The 18,054-nt window shown below is 48.3% G+C and overlaps 1 protein-coding gene across 2 annotated transcripts; it reads left to right on the forward strand.

The window, feature by feature from the left end:
• The first annotated feature begins 3,092 nt into the window (after positions 1 to 3,092).
• LOC122574432 (polycomb group protein Psc-like) lies at positions 3,093 to 13,479 on the forward strand. Of its 2 annotated transcripts, none has more exons than XM_043742042.1 (4): positions 3,093 to 3,566; positions 6,066 to 6,206; positions 6,682 to 7,283; positions 7,508 to 13,479. In XM_043742042.1, the coding sequence occupies exons 2-4, from the start codon at positions 6,089 to 6,091 to the stop codon at positions 9,308 to 9,310; spliced, it is 2,523 nt and encodes an 840-aa protein (XP_043597977.1). In that variant the 5' UTR covers positions 3,093 to 3,566; positions 6,066 to 6,088; the 3' UTR covers positions 9,311 to 13,479. The 2 variants fall into 2 exon arrangements, with proteins under 2 accessions (XP_043597977.1, XP_043597978.1); XM_043742043.1 differs by having other exon boundaries at positions 3,424 to 4,189.
• Positions 13,480 to 18,054: the final 4,575 nt, after the last annotated feature.

Genomic DNA, 18,054 nt, shown 5'->3' on the forward strand with positions numbered 1-18,054 from the left:
GTGGCTCCCTGACTTCGACCCAAACACAGAGAACACGTGCGAGAAAGGTGGCACGTCCTTCGGGCCAAACATAAACAACACGGGCATAAAACTTACATTCTTCGGGCTACATGCGACAAACACTTTTTTCTCTTAGCCGCATTCGGAACTTAAATTGTAGGATAAGAGGTTAAATATCGTATAAATAGATGTAGCTAGTTGATCCGTCGCGACAGCATTCGATACGTAATTTAGTCTTTAGACGCGCGATTAACGTGACTTTCCGAGTGATTTTCCAGTGAAAATTATCGTATTAATCTTCACAGTGCAAATCGCGAATTACGTACGTAAGAAAGTACAACGGTAGATTCAGTGCGAACTCACATGTTCAGTATATACATTGAAATTTGTACAATTTCCTCACACACGTACCTTCGTTACACAGACAAAGAAGAACAAAGCATATATCGCCGCTTGCCATCGATCGCAATGTAAGTGAAAAACTGTCGATTTTAGAGGAGACGTTTTCTTGAAAGAAACACAGGCCACAAAGATATCGTCGTGAGTCATTGGAACAACATCATGGGACCGATCGTAGGTAAGATATGCTACTATAATAACTATACAAAATAATAACTGAGAATGAGTCAGTGTTGTTACAAAACTTGCAAACTGACAAAGCTAGGAATACAACGTACACCTTTTGTTCGATAAAAGAAAGTTTGAAATTTGTTGAATCGTCTGGCTATCAATGCCGAACAAGTAAAAGCTAAAACTACAAGTAACACGTTGAATCGCGCTAAGTCTGCTGCATCGAAAACGACTCGACTATCGGATCGCGAAAGTTAGGTTACGATCGCAGCGGATACGTGTTCTCTAACGAATATGCGAAGAAATGCGTGCACTCGTAGGAATCTATATAGCATGTACATATCGATTACTTGGACGTATCGAGTTTATCGGAACGTTTACAGTCAGGACACGCATCCGCTGTAATCATAACCGCTTAGCCGTTTAAGCTTCACGAAATAGTCCCGCGTGCAGCATATCGTCCCACTTCATACGTTGACGAGACTGTCCCGCTTCTTAAGCGCTTATCGTTTACTCGTGAAATATCGAAGCCGTCCGTTTCTCCTCTCCAAAAATATCGCTATTTCTCGACGAAATTTCGTAAGAGAAATTCTAAAGCTAAAGAAATTAGCGGAAAAGCTAAAACGATCAGCGTATGTCGGTGATTCGAGACGGAAGATACAAGTGCGAGGCAGGCAGCGCGCGCAGTTTACAGGCGGAGCCGCAACTGCGCACAGTCGTATGGGTGGTCAAAGTGGACGGAGCCTGGCGCCATTTTACCAACTATAACCATGCCCATCCGTCCGCCCATCAGCGTCGATCGACCAGAGAGTCGTGCTGCTTCGATGGACGTAAAACCGGGTTCGCCCGGCGACTGTCTCTTTTCAAGGCGATGTCGTTATGAAGCGGTCTACCGCGTCGCCGCCGATCGATCAGTCGACTTCTCGTACTTCTCTCTCTTTCTCCCCCTCTGCTCCGTACTCGCGCTGGTGTACACGCATAACCGCGCTTCTTTTCGCTCGACTTTCGCGCTAAAATCGTACTTTCGAATAAAAATCGCCGACGCTCTTACCGAAAAACGAGAGCTACGAACCTCGAGCGTCTAACCACGTGCTGTATGGCGCTACGGTTTTCCACTGTTACGTCGCGTCGTGGACTAAATTCTCTATTAGAGACGTCGAGCCCGCATCGCCGAAATCGACACCGAAGCCCTTTCACGACGCTTCGCTGAGAAGAAAATTAAAGTCGGGTTTTGTCCAAGTCGGATAGACTCGAGCAACGTCTGGGAAGATCGTGCGAGAAAACGCGCATCGATGGGAGAATCGGTAATGAGAAGAATCGAAGAATCGCGCGAAAAGTACGCGGCGCGGCCAATCAGGGACATCTCGTTGGTTATTCGTTCTATAAATAGCGCAACAATTTAAATTTACAATAGCGTGCGATCTGCCGGCGGGCGACACGCTGTTGGTGCGCAAGATATTTCTCGAATACGGTTCGGTGACTTTCGTAGCGCGTTATCGGCAGACGGCGTGCCTGTATGCGTAGCTATCGTAACTAGAATAACGCCTTTACGATCGCGCAGCCACGTTTGCCTCGTTTGCCAATCACGACTGCCTCGTTTCTTTGACACACAGGCCGAAGTTACGAAACCGTAGGCCTCGACGAATCGTTGATCGAACGCGTTTAATAAACAGCTTCGTTACCGGTGTCCCATATTTATTAGCACGCAGTACCACCGTCACGTCCGTACGTATTTGTCGTACGCAGATTCGTCGCTGTAGATACCTGGCGATGTTTCACAGGAAACGGATGGCGATCCGTAACTGTTGGAAAGCGGCTTTTTACGTCGAATGTACCGTGATCGTAACGTATTAAAGGCATCTGGTAATTAGAGCGACATGGAAAGGGACATCGTACGGTCCATGGAGTTCCTCGCGCCGATTACACGCGGGTAACCTGTACTTCGATCGCGCTCCTTTTCGATTCGAAAACACGCTGGTTTCGGTTTATTCGAGCGTCCTAATCTCCGATGAAGCATCCACCGCTGCTTCGTAGCGGGCGAAGAAAGCGTCGTTTTCGCGAACAACGGATGCAAAGGGCGAAGAAGATACGTCGGGTACGAACCGTTTCGCGCGTCGGTGTACAAAAGCGGGACGATCTACGGTCGATCTAGCTTCGAATCGATCAGTTGATTCTTTAGTGGTTTGCGAGCGGACGATAGAACGGACTTCGGACGGATATCGCCTGGACTGCGATCGATCGACGAATCGGTCGATGAATTCATCGACGAATCGGACGATCGAGGGATGCGAAAGGTGAAAACGTAAGCGGAGTACTAAGAGGAGGAGAAGGGGTGTTGAACAAGAAGAGGAAAGGTCGGAACGACCGAAAAGGACGAAGTCGGAAAAGGAAACCGGCTGGTTCGTCGACGCTCGCCGACGCTCGGCGTCGCTCGTGCGGCTCCGTCGCAGCGAGGCGGGGTTTAGGCGGGGTCGATACGAACAGTGCCCGTGTCTTCCCGTCGTTTCCGTGCAGCGTCGTTCTAATCGCACCGTATCGAAAAGTGGCAGCGGCTACCGCCGCAGTTCGGCGCCACCGCTGCACACACTCTCTCGTTGGCCTCTACCGCCGCCTCCGCCGCCGCCACCGCCGCCACCGGATCCCCGATATCATCGTGCATCGTCGCACTCGTTCGAGAGTCGGCCGAGTGCACCGAATCGAGTCGTGGCCAGAGAGAGCGGTTACGTTACGTCGAGTCGCGAGACAAGACCCCGTGAGTCCTCGTGGAGGAGGAGGGCAGCGCGGAGGGGAAGATCGAGCGACAGAGACGGAGAAAAAGGCCACGAAGAGGGGAGAGCGAGAGCGAGAGAAAGAAGGAACGTCACGGGCAAGAGCGCGCGCGCGCGCCTGTCGACCCACCGGTCGATCGACAACCACGTCGTCGACGGGACAATCGCGGCAACGACGACGGCTACGACGTGGATCGAGGAAGAAAGCGGTGCACGAGGATAACAAAGGCACGATCGAGTTTCGTTTTCTGTTCCCTCGTTCGGAAAGTAGGGGCGACGGAAACACGTAGGAAGAACGATCGAGGAAAGAAGAAAAACGTAGGAAAGGAGGAGCAAGGGGAGAGAGAGATAGACGGAGGAGAGCGAGTGGAGGAGCGAAAGAGAGGGAAGTAGAGCGTGGAAGGAAGGAAGGAAAGGAGGAAGGAAGGAAGGAAGGAAGGAAGGAAGGAAGTAAAGAAGGAAGGAAGGAAGGGGGAAGGAAAAAGAGAGAATCGGGTCGAAATCGTCGGACATGTGCGCGGCGCTGTGCTCGCAGGCAGCAGGGACGTGATGGTACGTAGCTCGCGGCGTGCAAGTTATCAGGATTGCTCGCGGTCACGGGTTCGTGACGACCATGGTGAGGAGTGCGACGGCGTGAGCGACGACAACGAGCGCGCTATCGCGAGAGAGAGCCTCGGGGCGCCGCACGCCGACGGACGGAGCGGCGTTGCCACCTCTCTTCGCCCGCTGCACCGCGAGAAGCGATACGGCAACCAAGAACACCGTCGTTGCCACGTCCGCTGCTACGTTCCGCTGCCAGCCGGGACGGCAGCTCGCTGCTGGCCACGGCGACCATCTCTCTCGCTACGCTGGTAAGCACCTACACGTAAGCCTCTGTATACCGCCCTGCGAAACGTATGGTAGTCGCGTGAATCGACCAACAAGCCCGTACTACGCTCGGTACTCGCGATCCTCCGCCGAAGATAGGACACCGCCGCTGCTCGCCGCGATGCCGATGCTCTACCCGCGAGATCCTGTTGCCTGGAATAGCTACCGTGCTCTCTCGGACCGGTATACGTCGACGTTCCAGCAAAAACGCTCGAACCACCGATGTTACCGTGGCAACGCTCCTATCGACGACGGCTTACCCTCGCGATTCTCCATCGCCGCTCTTTCTATTATATCTCTCCTCCCGTTTTCTCTCTTCCGTCTCGCCGTCCAATTTACTTTCTTCCTTCGATCGTATCAACCGTGACCTCGTGACGATTCGTCGCGAGCATGCGAGACGTGATCGGCATCGCGCGGGCCCTTCCAAGTCCAAGAACGAAGATCGCGATTCTCCGGAGAATCGCGTCGATCCGTAACAACGGCGATCAACGAATTAGGTGGTCTCTCTCTTTCTCTCTCTCTCTCTCTCTTTCTCTCTGCTCGCTTGGCGCCAGACCTTTCTCAAGTTCGAACGCAGAAGCCCTTCTACTCGTCCTTCCTCTCTCTCTCTCTCTCTCACTCACTCTCTCTCTCTCTTTGCCCCTCGCTTGCACGTTCTCTCTCTCTCTCTCTCTCTTTCTTTTTTCTCCCTTTTCTCCAAGTTCTTCATTACTCTTGCCATTCCTCGTAAACCAACCTCTTTTCTGTCGCGTTCCCGGCCTTGACGGATCATTCGCAAAGCGAAATTGCACGAACACGGAGCCGTTGACTATGTCGTCGACGCAGGTGGTCGAGCCTTTTCTCCTTTCTTCGAGTTCGTTAGTCATGCGCAGTGACACTTGGCCTCTGTTATTGTCGCGCGGGAGATCTGTACGCGGGAGCTCTAAAAACCTAGTTTTTCCAAGCCGACGTATCGCGTGACTAAGCTGGTTTCACTGTCAAGTATACCTTTCACGCGAGGATCTCGTTGCTCGTCGCGCGATACTTCGGCAAACGCGTTTCCCGTTCGTTGCCTACGAGATCTTGCTAAATCTGCCGCCATCGTACGGCTACGAAACTTGATAGGAAGCCGCTTCCTCGTTAGCCACCAGTTAACGGCCGTTCGTGAAAAGCTGTTACAGCAGCGACGTAGCGCTGGCGCGCGCGCGCGCGCGTTCCGTTCGCGAGAGCATAGCACGCGCGAAATCAGATTCGTTCGCGCGATACCGACTAAATCTCGTCTCACGCATGTTCGTCGTGAACGAGACCGTACGTGGCAACCATCTGGTGGAAAATATTATCGAATATCGTTGCACAGATAGACACGGATAGGAGAAAGGGAAGAGAAACCATCCCCTTTAAGAGATAGACCTTAAAGCCCCGGCGTAACTCGTTTCTCCCCCCTTGCATTTCACCAGATATTTCATTATTCTAAATATATCGACGGTACGCACGAGTCTCGCGTAAATGGAAATCGCTGCTTCGAACGTATCTTAACGCGATTACGTGCGTGTGTTTCCCCCCTCGGGCTAGTGCGCGCCGCTACCTGCATTTCGGAATCCTCCGACCGTTATTAGAACGCGCATCGATATCGCGCACGTCGGTATATTAACTCGTAACGTTACGCGATTTAATTTTAGATAAGCCGGAGATCGGCGATCACCGATTCGACTCGCTGTCGCGTACGACGAATCGCGACAGTGCGTGGAAATTTTTTACGAAGGCGTGAATTATGACTCCGTGCGACGCGCACGGCGACGACAGCATGCTGCGCAGTTAATTTAAAAAAAGCATCTAATCGTTGGTCTTTGGTCCCGTGGATTAACAATCCGAATGGCACAGCTGTTTCAGAATCGACTAACGACATGGAGGCAAAGGAGAGGGAGAAGCCGCTGGTTAAAGACTTGAACGAACATATCGTGTGTCCTCTCTGCAGAGGCTACCTCATAGACGCAACGACTCTCGTGGAATGTCTGCATTCTTGTTAGTATTTTCTTCAATTCTGTGTTCCGTAGTAACGCTCGTCCCGTCTCGTTACTCTTGTCATCGCCGATCATCGCACGATTTTCGTTCATCCGACTCGCGTTTCATCGGCTCGTTAACATTAATTTGCATGAGAAAAAAAGCTATAACGTGTCGTAAAGTCGTCGATGAATATCGTTCGGTGACGATGCTAAATAACGACGCGTGTACCGTGCCGTACCTCCAACGGCCGTATCTACTTCGCGTGCGTGAAATAGTCGGTCTATCCGCTTCGTTCGCCCCTCTGGCAGGGTGGCTAAATTCGAGAAGGGTGACTAACCGCTGCCGCTCTTCGTTCCGCGCGTTCTAATATTCTCCCGACGAATAGAGATTTTTCGAACGTGAAGATTCCGCGTCCGCGATGGAACGAGCGTAATTAAACATCGGAAAGAACACGCGTGGAATATAAAATAGGTACGAGTCGAACGATGCTCAGTTTGCAGAGGTTGCATAGTCAGACGGTTGAGCAGTGGTGCCAGAGCGTGTCCCGTGTGCAATGTCGCAACGTCTCCGCCGCTCTTGCCGGACGTAAAGCTACAACGACTGGTGTATCTCGTGGTACCCGGCCTCTTCCGGTCGGAGCTCGAACGAAGGCGTCATTTCCGGCTGGTCAATCCGCAATGCCCACCTTTAGCCCTTCCATTGGGCGCTCTGGACTTAACCTTGGACGATTTCGTCAGCCTGAGCTTGTGCGAGCTCGACGAACCGGAAGAGGAGGCGGTGGCTCGCGAGCCGGGGAACCGTGTCGGGTCGCGACACCGAGCCAACAATACCGATCAAACGAAACACGAGGAGCCGATCAAGGTTCGAAGCACGCGGTATCTCAAGTGTCCGGCAGGAGTGACGGTTCGTCATCTGGTGCGATTGTTGATGCTGAAGAGAGGATGGGAGGAAGCGAATTCTTACGGGGCGATCGTCAACAAAATCGAGATACTCTGCGAGAAGAGCGACGAGAACCGGCGCAATAGCACGAAAACGATGGTACTGGACCAATCGTGGACTCTATTGGACCTCGCCTGCATATTCGGCTGGAAAAGAGTGAGTTTCTTCCCCTATCATTTACCCCTTCTGCCCCGTTATTTAGCGAGCCCATAATTTACTTTCCTTTCGCATCGTATTCGACCGGTAACTCATGGTCGCACGGTAGAGGTCGATCGTTTACCTCGCGATAGTCATAATCATTTCCTATTGCGTCAGTCGTATTTAGAACTCTCGTGATGCTGCAAGATACCATAGGGGAAGCGATAATTTTGACGTTACAGGAAGCCCCCATGAAGCTGTTTTATCGCATTACGCGCAGGGAGGTTATTATTCCGGAATCGAGCGACAGTTCCTTCAACGACGAAACGACCGAGGATACCGCGACCATGGAAAATATTCAGAGGCCGCCGACGCCACCGCCGAGTCCCAAGCCACAGCAGGAGTGCGAAGTCGAGGCCCGTAGGATTTTAGAAAGCAGCAACGTGCCCCCTCGATCCTTGAAGACCAATTTGGAACGCGACAAGGAACCGAAGGCGAAGAAACCAAGGTGCAAAGTGACTCCGGTTATGAGGACTCCTAATCTCGTACCGATACAAAACAATCACGCACCGGAGAGTTCCAAGACCAAAGACCTGACGAAGCTGGAACACCACAAGCACAGGAAACGACGAAACAAACGAGTGATCGCTGAGATCACCACCACGCCGCGGGAGGATCTATTGAAACTGAAGGTTCGGTTGACCCCGTGTCCACCGAGGATCACGTCGAGCGGCGCGACCGGCCAGGCAAAAGAGAAATTGCTGCAGATGAGAGCCGTTAGACGAGAGAAGATCAAAGCCACGACGATAAGTCAGCAACGATCGACAGGCGCGTTGGTGGCTCCGGGGGAAACTGCAGTTACGAAAGAGAACCTCGGAGAGACAGAGGAGACCATCGAAGAAATCATAGACAGCATACCTGACGAGGTCGTTCGAATCGCGCAAAATATAACTGCTCCTCCGACGGAGGATACTTCCGCCTCGGCCGATAAGATGGATCAGAGAAGCATGCCGCAGAGTTGTAGACCATCGTCGAAAAAGGAAGAAACTGTGCCGGAAATCGTGAAAAGAGTGGAACAGGTTGAACCAGAACGTCCGAAGAAGGACGAGGAGATTCTTCGAAGATTGGGTCTGGTAGCCGTGAACGAAGCCAGCGACAATTTCCGGGATAAAGCGAAGCAACGCGTGCAAAACAACGGGGAGAAGATCGATAACTTGAACAGAGAGAAACTCGAGAAACAATTGCGCGAAAGTAAAGCGAATCGTGTGAGAAGCTTGTTGGCTGAGAAACAGATGCGCGACGCGTTGAAAACAATGTCGAAGACGAAAGAGGAACAACATTCTGCACCCATTCAGGTCAGCGCCCCTCCGAAAAAGAAAGGCCCGCCACCACTAGCGCCACTGCGCGTAGCCAAGCCTTCTGGTTTTGCCACGTCGAGCGCCATTTTAGAACCGAACAATACCAAATACGAGATCCCGCTGGATCTAAGCAGCGGTGGAGCGGTTCACAATAACGTTCTCGATCTGTCTGCGAATTTATCGGTCGCTAATTATTCCTCCTCCCCTTCCTCTTCGTCGTCCTCTTCACCTTCGTCCTCTTTGTCGTCGTCGTCGTCGTCGTCGTCGTCGTCGTCGTCGTCGTCGTCGTCGTCCTCGTCATCCTGTACCCTGTCCTTGTTAAAACCAAGGCCATCGCGACCATCGATCCCAACAGGAAGCTTACTAAGAGGAAAAGCGAAAGACCTGGAGCAACGACGAGGTCAAGACTCCAATCTAGTGACACTTTCCGACGCGGCTGTGTCCCTGTTAAGCGGCTGCATCACCGACGAGAATTCGATCGATCCTTTGGTACTCAGCTCTGCCAACCTCGCCAGCAAAGTCGCCCTGCGAATACCGCAACCTCATCAAAGAATCTCCGGTTTCGGAATGAAAATCAAACCAAACTTGAGTATCAGGCACATTCCTAATCCTCAGGCTGTGGTCGCGTCGCAATACAGGAATCAAAGAGTCAGTTACTTCAATTCTGCCTCGCAACAGCCACCGTAATTCTCTCTCCGCTAACAGTACGAGCTATCCTCCTGTGTATCCTCCGTTCTTTTCACCACTTCCTATGGTAATAGCCAACAATCTGGTCGGCGTCTCCGATCTTTTTCGAACTTTAATGCGTTGAATATCGTTACCGAGAGTGAGCAAACTATCGCGAAAAATAGTGTCGCGAGTACAATTTTTTATTTCGCTTCGTCGTTTTTATTTTTATGGACTCGTCCACTGCAGCTAAAGCGATCAAGTTGTCGACGATGATAATAGGGAATGCGTTACAAAGATCGACGTTCTGAACGATTTTTCTCTTTACGTATAACCGGCGGCTGGCCTTAGTTTTCAGACTAGGTTGGGTTAATATCAATTCGATCGCCGCGAGGCGGCCGGCCAGCGTTTCACTGCTTAATCGCTTTAAAGAGTAACTGAATAAATTCGTTGAATCTCAATAAGATGAAGCAACGAAACGTTGACCGCCCTTACGTCGCGTCCGAGTATCTGACTCAGAATCCACAAAGTTACACGAATAATCGACCGCGAGGTGAACGTGTCCTTCTATAATTATGTGTTTTCTCATTCAGCGTCATTGTCCGGTCACAGCTTGCACAGTTTTTACTTTAGTTTCACTTCCACGTTGAACGAATCGTCAAACGCAAATGGAAAAATGGTTCGACGTTTAGGCTTAGATCTGACCCCAGTGTCATCGAATCGGCCAATAAAAACGACGATATTCTGCAGGATTTTCGCGAGATCAAAGCTAGATTTAGGTTTAGTTCTTGGCCAAAGATCAAAGTACTTGTCATAGCCTGCGTCGTTATTTTTTGTGATATCTGGCTTCATTCAAACGGCTGCTTAAGATCAGAGATGCTGACCAAATCACTCGATATTACCACTTCCTGTTATTAGATTTAGATGACGCTCTTACGGAAACAAGATTCCTACGTGACCAATCCAAAGGCTGTACGTTACCATATATTTTCCCCCGCTTCCTATAATGTTTCGTAAAACGTGATGAGTTTCGCGTGGGTGTGAAGACACATGGTACACCCGGTAGCATAAACTAGAGCGCCAGCTTGAACGGTGAAAGTGAAAAAGAATGATTGTGACATTTAATACAGCGCGAGTAAATATATTCTATTAGATACTTTTTTCAAAACGAACAAGACTAAACGAAGATCGTCTGTTACAGAATGTTTTACATTAAAGGAGAAGAAAATAGCGACAAAACGAATAACGCACGTGTTACCCTGTGTCTTTTCCTCTCAAATGAGAAACAATGGCGGTATGTTTGTAATGCATGTACGTATGTGTGTGTCTGTCTATGATCAACCATTAAATGCAAATTAGTATACCTACTTGTGGCCAGGCTGACAAATTAATTTGCGGAAAGAGTCGGCAATTTGGCGGATCCGTTTTATTGGCAATGGCACAACGCCTGACAGAGATATATTAGACGTAGCGTATAACGTATGGTTAAGGGATGTAGAGACAAGGATAGCGAATGAATGGTTAGAGTGGAACGGCGGATGGATGAAGGATAAACTTTCTTGTCCCCACGTGTTGTCGTTCCTTTTTTTAGAACCTTAGAGAAATATGTACTTCATAGAGATGCCAAAGAACGCCAGAGAACGTGTGCAATGTACTAGTGCAATTTAATTATCGTCTATTATGATATAATATATTACGAGCGATTTATTGCGATAGAAGGCCGATTATAATTTCGTGGTAAAAGAGAAAAAGAAGAAGAAGAAGAAGAAGAAGAAGAAAAAAGAAAAAAACAAAGAAAGAGAGGGGAACATGCTAGTGATACATATAAGAACGGGCAACCCTTTAAAAAAATTAGGTGAGAAGCTTCGAGGAGCTTTGTAAAATCTTTGTAATGTACACTCGATTGTTCGTGTCGAGGTGTATCGTTTTGAATTGGAAGTTTAAATATGCAAAATACGTACCTACCACTCGTACGTCGTATCCTATAATATTAAGGGAGTTTTTATTCTACGAAGACGTATAAACTCATATCGCTGTTACTGATTTATGAATAATATATTATAGGTATTATCGTCCGAAGATCGATACGATCGAGCGGTTTTTGAAAACATTCGGATAAAGAGTAACGTGGAGTGCGTTGTAAGCTCGTTGTAAGCTCGTTGTGCGTGATATATGGCGATTTTTAATGCTGTATCGGAATCTGTACAGACTGCTCCTGTTCGTACAAGGACAGCAATAAAGATGAATACGATGATTTCAAAGAAATTTTAAACGAAACGTTTACTAGGAATCCAAATCCTACTCGAACGATCAGAATAATTCAGCGTTTCCGGTATTGCACATCGATCGAGCGTACACGTTGCGTAAAAAAGATGTATGTCGATGGCCGAATGAGAGTCAAGGTGGGTATGTAAAAGTAAGAGTTCTAAACGTCTAGTCGAGTTAAATACTGAAAATAGGGGAACGGTGCCAACGAGTGCGGAGAAACAATGGTGAATATCGATACCCACGATTCGCGACGAAGTCGGACGTTCGAATCGGTTAGGAAATTTGCATCAATTATGGTTACATGGTTACGCGTGGTCGGACGACATTTGGAGAAAAAAGGGAACCACACGATTTCGAATTAGCTGATAATCAAAAAAAAAAAAAAAAATAAATAAATAAAAAAAAGGATAAAAATAAAAAAAGAACTGCCAGTTTAGGAAAACGAGGATTACATTAGAGTCACAGTTCGTTAGGATTTACGGTGAAGTAAAAGGGACCCAGATTTTTACATGTTATTTTTCTACGGCCTTTTTAAACGGAATCACTTTACGTTCAACCATCACGATCGATCGTAATTTTATCCATCGATCCGCCAATTATAAAATGCCCACGTTGAACAACTAGTAAGACAATGTTCGTTCGAACCGATGGTTTACGAAAGCGATTAACGTAGCCCACGAAGACTGCGAAGATTTTAATGTCTGATTTGTTGCAAGAGTCGAATAGCTGCCATGTGACTATACCTACGTAAGTTCTACTTGAAATATTAACCCATTGTTTAGAGCGACGATCGTGTACTTGTTAACAACACGAACCGTTATGTATCGTATCTAAAGTTACAGTTCGAAAAGACTTTAACGCGCAGAAGAATAGATAGCTGCGCCACGACAAGGGATCAAGAATTCTTTCCACCTTGGAATATCTTGAGGACATTTCTTGAAACTAATGTGCTCCCCATCCCCAGAAGAAAACAAACAGATGACGTATCGTAAGCACAGAATGTGAGAAAAGGAGAGGGAAAAGGAAAACGAAATCGCGTCTTTGTGATCAAAAAGCTTATATGTGAATGTTTCAGATTTTAAAGCAAGTTAATAAGAAATTAATAAGAAAACGGAACAATTTATATTTTATCATCGCGAAACCTATCGTTCGTCGCAATTACGTGAAACCTCTGTTTGTAAACTGTAGGGATTGTAACGATAAACGTAATCGGTTGTGCTTCGAAAATATTTCCACGATAACTCCATGAAATAGTATACAAGTAATCAACGCAGTTATTATCAATGTCATTCTCATAAATATTAAACGTGTAACGCAATACAGTATTTCCATAATAAACAAGCTGTGAGTTGTAATCGAACAAAGAACATCAATAATCACCGAGAATACAGTTGTTCAAATACTTCAAACCTTCTTCGTTCTCCATCATCTACCTTTGATTAAACATTTTACGAAACTTTTTCGTTGTCGCTTACAAAACGGTCCTAGGATTGCTGATTTTTCTTTCACACATTGCGCGCCATCCGAGCGTTATGATCGAACTTTTAAGCGACTGGAAGGTGTAAGCGAAGCGGCGTGCGTATTGTGTTTTATCAAAATCGACAGGAAAAAAATGGAAAATTACCGTAGATTAAGTCAGCAAAATAACCCAGGCTATAAGCGCGTATATTACTTACTACCTACTTATATATCTAATGTCATTGATCGTTCGAGTATCTAATTATCCATGTCATTATCGCGAGGTTGGGCGCGTTTGAAAACGTCGCCTTACATCTTGCCGACGAATAGTAATCGGCAATGTTTGTTATCGCTAATTAGCTAGCGTTTACTTTGATGTTTTGTTAAAATTGTTTTTGAGAATCATGTTACATGAAGTGTACGATCCATTGCTCGTCAATAAATCGTGATGTGTATAATCATAATCAAGCGTACGTGTTGCCTGGTCCTTTTCCTTTAACGTTAGCCCGTTGAACATCTCGTAAGTGGATTATACAAAATAATAATCGAAACGTACTTCGAAGATCAGCGAATTTTATCGTACCAGCGTTCGCGCGATACGTTCAATCAAACGTGATTTAGAAATTACGCAAAGACAGACGGGTGGACTATTTAGTTCTTCGCGATACGAGTGTTAATTCGATGTCCCCTCCACACACACGCCATTTTTGCGTCCGGATGGAACCGAGCAGCCCTTCGAGCGAGGTAAGTACACAGCTGATGGAACATCGCAAATGTAAAAAATAGACTAACGATATAATCGTTCGTAAATACCAATACGATAGAAAACGAGTCATTAATGGAGTACCGATCTAACAAAATCTTACAAAATTGTCGAGGAATATCGGGCAATATCAATGGAACGAAATAAGTAGAATGGGCCAAGAAAGCTTGGTAATTACGCTGGTCGAGCGTCCCATAAACGATCCTCGGAAATAATTACGAAGAAGTTACCCCTGTGAAATAGCGGAAATACTGAAATTGCGGAAATTTTGAAAAAGGTACACCACTCTGGTAAGCTATACCGAGTACCTGGAGAGATGCTTTGGTTTGTCGATCGGCATAGCAACCACCGGTATAAGAAACAAGGGGGAAGCGATAGAGGATGCGAATATTGTATAGGGCCCTGTAAATGACTTTCGCTACCTTCGGCCCAAGTAGGAGGTAGGGAACGAAGGTAAGAAGATAAGGAGGGTACAAAGGATGCCTACCTTCGACAACCTACATTAGGTACGGGAGACGTGGAGTCAGCCTGCGGCCGCGGGCCACGGAAACTCGATCGCTGATTGGCTACAACCTCCCCCAGGGAAGTGCGTCGTGAGCGTCGAAAGTGAAGAGGGGTGAGCGTGCCTAGAGCGAGCCGTTTGTACACGAGGCGGAAGGTCGGTCCCCGTAGAGGATAATGGCACGATCACCGAGCCCTATTCGAACCTGTCCCTGCGCATCGTGTGCTACAGCCTATCGAGGTAATCGCATCTTTCTCTCTCTAATAACCCGCTTCTCCTTCTTTCTGCCTGATGCTCTTCCGATTTCGGTCTCCCTCTTTTCTTCTCGCACCCTGTGGCCCCGGTCGGTCGCACTAATGCCGCCACCTCTTCGATCCCTCCACCGAACCTGCCGTTCCGTCGCGGCCTGCCCTTGTCGCCCTCCGTCCCACCGAGCTATCCTTTTACTGGCTTCTGTTTGCGCGCACAAGTTCGCATCGAACACGAACAACAGAGGGAGATAGGCGAAAGAAAACGAAAAAGGGAGACGGAAATACCCGACGAGGGATGGATGAACAGAGAGACGGCTGAAGGAAAGAGACAGAGGGATAAGAAGGGGAGGATAGGTAAAGTAAAAAAAGAAAGCGGCGAAAGCGCAAGCGAGACGGTATGAATCGGATGTAAACGAAGAGAAAGAAGGATGACCGTATAGGTGGAAGGGTAGACGAGGAAGGAGAAACACGGAGGAAAGGGAAGGGTGGGACAGAGGAAGACAGATGCGTCGGAAAAGAGAGAAAACGTGCACGCGTATCTATACGAACGGCACACATAGAAACGGGACGCGAGTGCATGTCGTGTCATCGACTACGAGGGATACGCACACACTCGTCCGCACCCTCCTGCTGCCGAATGTAGTAGAGAATGAATAATGTACCCACGTACAGTCGATGTCAGGAGGGGCTCCAGGGAATGTAAGCATCGGCCCGTCCCCTCCGACGGCTTTGTAGGCCGTTTATCGAAACGGCGTGGCCGTCTGCGACAGGATTGCACGTAGGCGATCGTAGGATGCCGCCGTTCAGGCTGGCGCTGGCATCTACCGCGGACTCGAACGCGTTAACGAATCGATCAATGGATCGTTTTCTTGGTCTTCGTGAAAAACATTTTCAGAAAGGCTGTTTTCAGCAAGGTGACTATTGTTGCTCGTAGGACCGGTAATCGAGATGTCTACGACGATTTACGGCTGTAAAGAGGATCGTTGGTGCGAGATAAAATTAACTCAAAGATACGCGAAATACGAATGATTTTGCTAAATCGGTGATATGATAAAATAGGCAAGTTGGATAGAGCAGCCCTCGTTCGCGAAACGTTGCACGAGGGAGTGGCAGAGAACCTTAATGACTCGTTTTCGATCGGCACACGCAAATAGGTGGAGTAGCAGGAGGCGAACGAAGGAGAATCGGCGTCACGCGGCTCCACGAAACACGTGGAAAATTTCCCAAAAGCGTATATCGACCGATAACGCAGCGCAGGCTCACTGGGCACCCTGTATACGTATACCAATGTATATCCTCCGACTAAATGTTGAGATCGGGCCGCCCACGTATCACCTACAGGTTCTATGCACGAAGAAGGGAACGATTCGCGGAACGATCGACAAAGAACGAGCCGAGGAAGCGGAGAAAGGATCAAAGGAAGAGACAGCTACGGAGCCCATCTAGCGGCGTCTCATTCGCTCGTGATTCCAGCCGCGTTCCACAGCTAAACGACCGACCATCCGTCCAAGCACTCCTGGTGGGGATAGCCCTCCAAGGGATCCTTCCAGAGAAAGCTTCGGGAGGAAGCCTACGGCCGCTGTTTTCGAACCATGTATGCCAGAGGGGAGATCTGTAGGGCTCGATGATTCGAGGGGAAGGGAACGCACACGCACCATGCGAATATTTTTGTCGGCATCCTCCAACTGTTTGGGAAGCGGTAGAAGGGGGAACGGTTCTTAAAGTACACCCAGGGAGTGTCAGGATTGGAAGGTCGATTGCCGTGGTGGGAGTATGCTGTTAGTTGCCTCATAGCTGACTGGTGTAATTAAAAACGCCCGTAATTAATATTTCCTCGTCATCCGAGATTCGTCATCGGTTTTTCACCGGCCACCTCTTCCCTGCAATCCGACTTGCCTCGCGGACTTCTCGAACCTTGACCCTCCGTGAATTTAAAAACGTTCGCGTACCGTAACATCCAGTTGGTGGAATCTTTCTTTCGCTGGAAAGGCGATGCAACGCATCGATGCAGCGTGCACGAATGCGAACGTACTCATTGTTCGGCATAGAGATTAATTATGCATATTGTCACGGTGCATTGAATGCTCGACAAAGAGGACGCCGCCGGCTTCGTCTTAATACATCGTACTCGCGTACCTACGTTCTAAACTTTCGAAACGATTAGCGTTTCTTCCGTTCGCAACTTACGAAACCAGCTCTTCGGCTACCGCTGTATTACCGCCATTTTGGTTCTCATCGATCTAACCAGCCGAATTCTCCAGTCTTTCGTAACACGTTGCGTAACGTTCGTTTTCCGCGTGTATCGTTCGCAAGATGCTCGTCCATTTTATTTTCAACGCCCGTATCGTCGGATCTCCGACCGTTGGCGATTCGTTCTAACGATATTGCGAATTAACTATCGTCCTGCTACCGACATCATCACCGATCATCCGCCGAAACTGTTACGCGCTGCTGCCGACCGATACATTTTTCTAAGGCCAACGTCGTTGGATTTTTAACGATGATCTCGAGGATGGTGACGTCTACCGGTGTCCCTGGTGAGACGAAAGCGTTGGCGGATTGAAAGATTATTCGACGGCGCAAGCGCGGCGTACGTGCAAATAGCGAGCGGGTGCACGTCACGGAGATCTGTACGCTGTACTTGCACACGAAGACTCGCATTCGGACACTTAGGTACGCAGATGGGAACGCAATTCGAGAACCGATATATTTGCATGTGTTCGCGATAATTTATGACCTGTCGCCTGTCCCTGTACCATGCCGACGTTCGAACCTTCGTTCATCGTGAGAAAATTGACCCTGCGAAGCAGAAAAGTCGCAAATTGTTAGACCAAACAAGCAAACAACCAGCCGATCGGAACGAGCTATACACCGTTGTCTCGAGTTTGCTTTCGAATCTTTTCGGTCCTTGGAGACCTCTGCGATCCAAACTTTGCCTTTCGTCTTCTACGATAATGCGTTCCATTTCGTGTATGATATTCGATCGAAGAATAAAGCTACGATTATTACCAGACAACAAACGTTCGGACGAACTGTCGTTCTGACGACCGAAGCATCCACAGATCCAAGTTACATGCACGAGGATCTGTCGGACGTTCGATCGTTCTGACTCTATTCGCCGTAACAACGGCTCAAGTCCGAAGAATCAGAGTCGATCGCTCGTATATACGGTAGATCCTCGTTTATCCGAATGAAATTTTAATCAATGGCCGACTAAATGGACTCGCCTATGTAAGTTGGCGAGTATTCGCTTGTTCGAACGTGAAGTCCCATTACACGAACGAAATATGATAAGTAGTCGAGAGAATCGGTGGAATCCTGTTATGACAACTCCAATTATTTAAATTGCGAATTATGCGAACGAAGTTTTACTGTAAATGGAAAAGTCGCACGAAAGTGTACGAACATTAGGTAACAGTAGCTTGCGACGTTTGGACACGATAAGAAAGAGAACGGGCGTGTGATTAAATGTTGGCCCCAACTTCGTTACGATTAGAAACTAGATTAGATTACGATACTGAAG

The sequence above is a fragment of the Bombus pyrosoma genome, linkage group LG13 (assembly GCF_014825855.1).
Source record: "Bombus pyrosoma isolate SC7728 linkage group LG13, ASM1482585v1, whole genome shotgun sequence".
NCBI lineage: Eukaryota > Metazoa > Arthropoda > Insecta > Hymenoptera > Apidae > Bombus > Bombus pyrosoma.

Excerpts from the sequence above, each read along its gene's own strand:
- LOC122574432 (XM_043742042.1), top strand. The coding sequence starts at position 6,089 with ATGGAGGCAAAGGAGAGGGAGAAGCCGCTGGTTAAAGACTTGAACGAA. Across the intron at positions 6,207-6,681 it reads CGTGGAATGTCTGCATTCTT|TTTGCAGAGGTTGCATAGTC; the intron begins GTTAGTATTTTC and ends AACGATGCTCAG. Across the intron at positions 7,284-7,507 it reads GCATATTCGGCTGGAAAAGA|GAAGCCCCCATGAAGCTGTT; the intron begins GTGAGTTTCTTC and ends TTGACGTTACAG.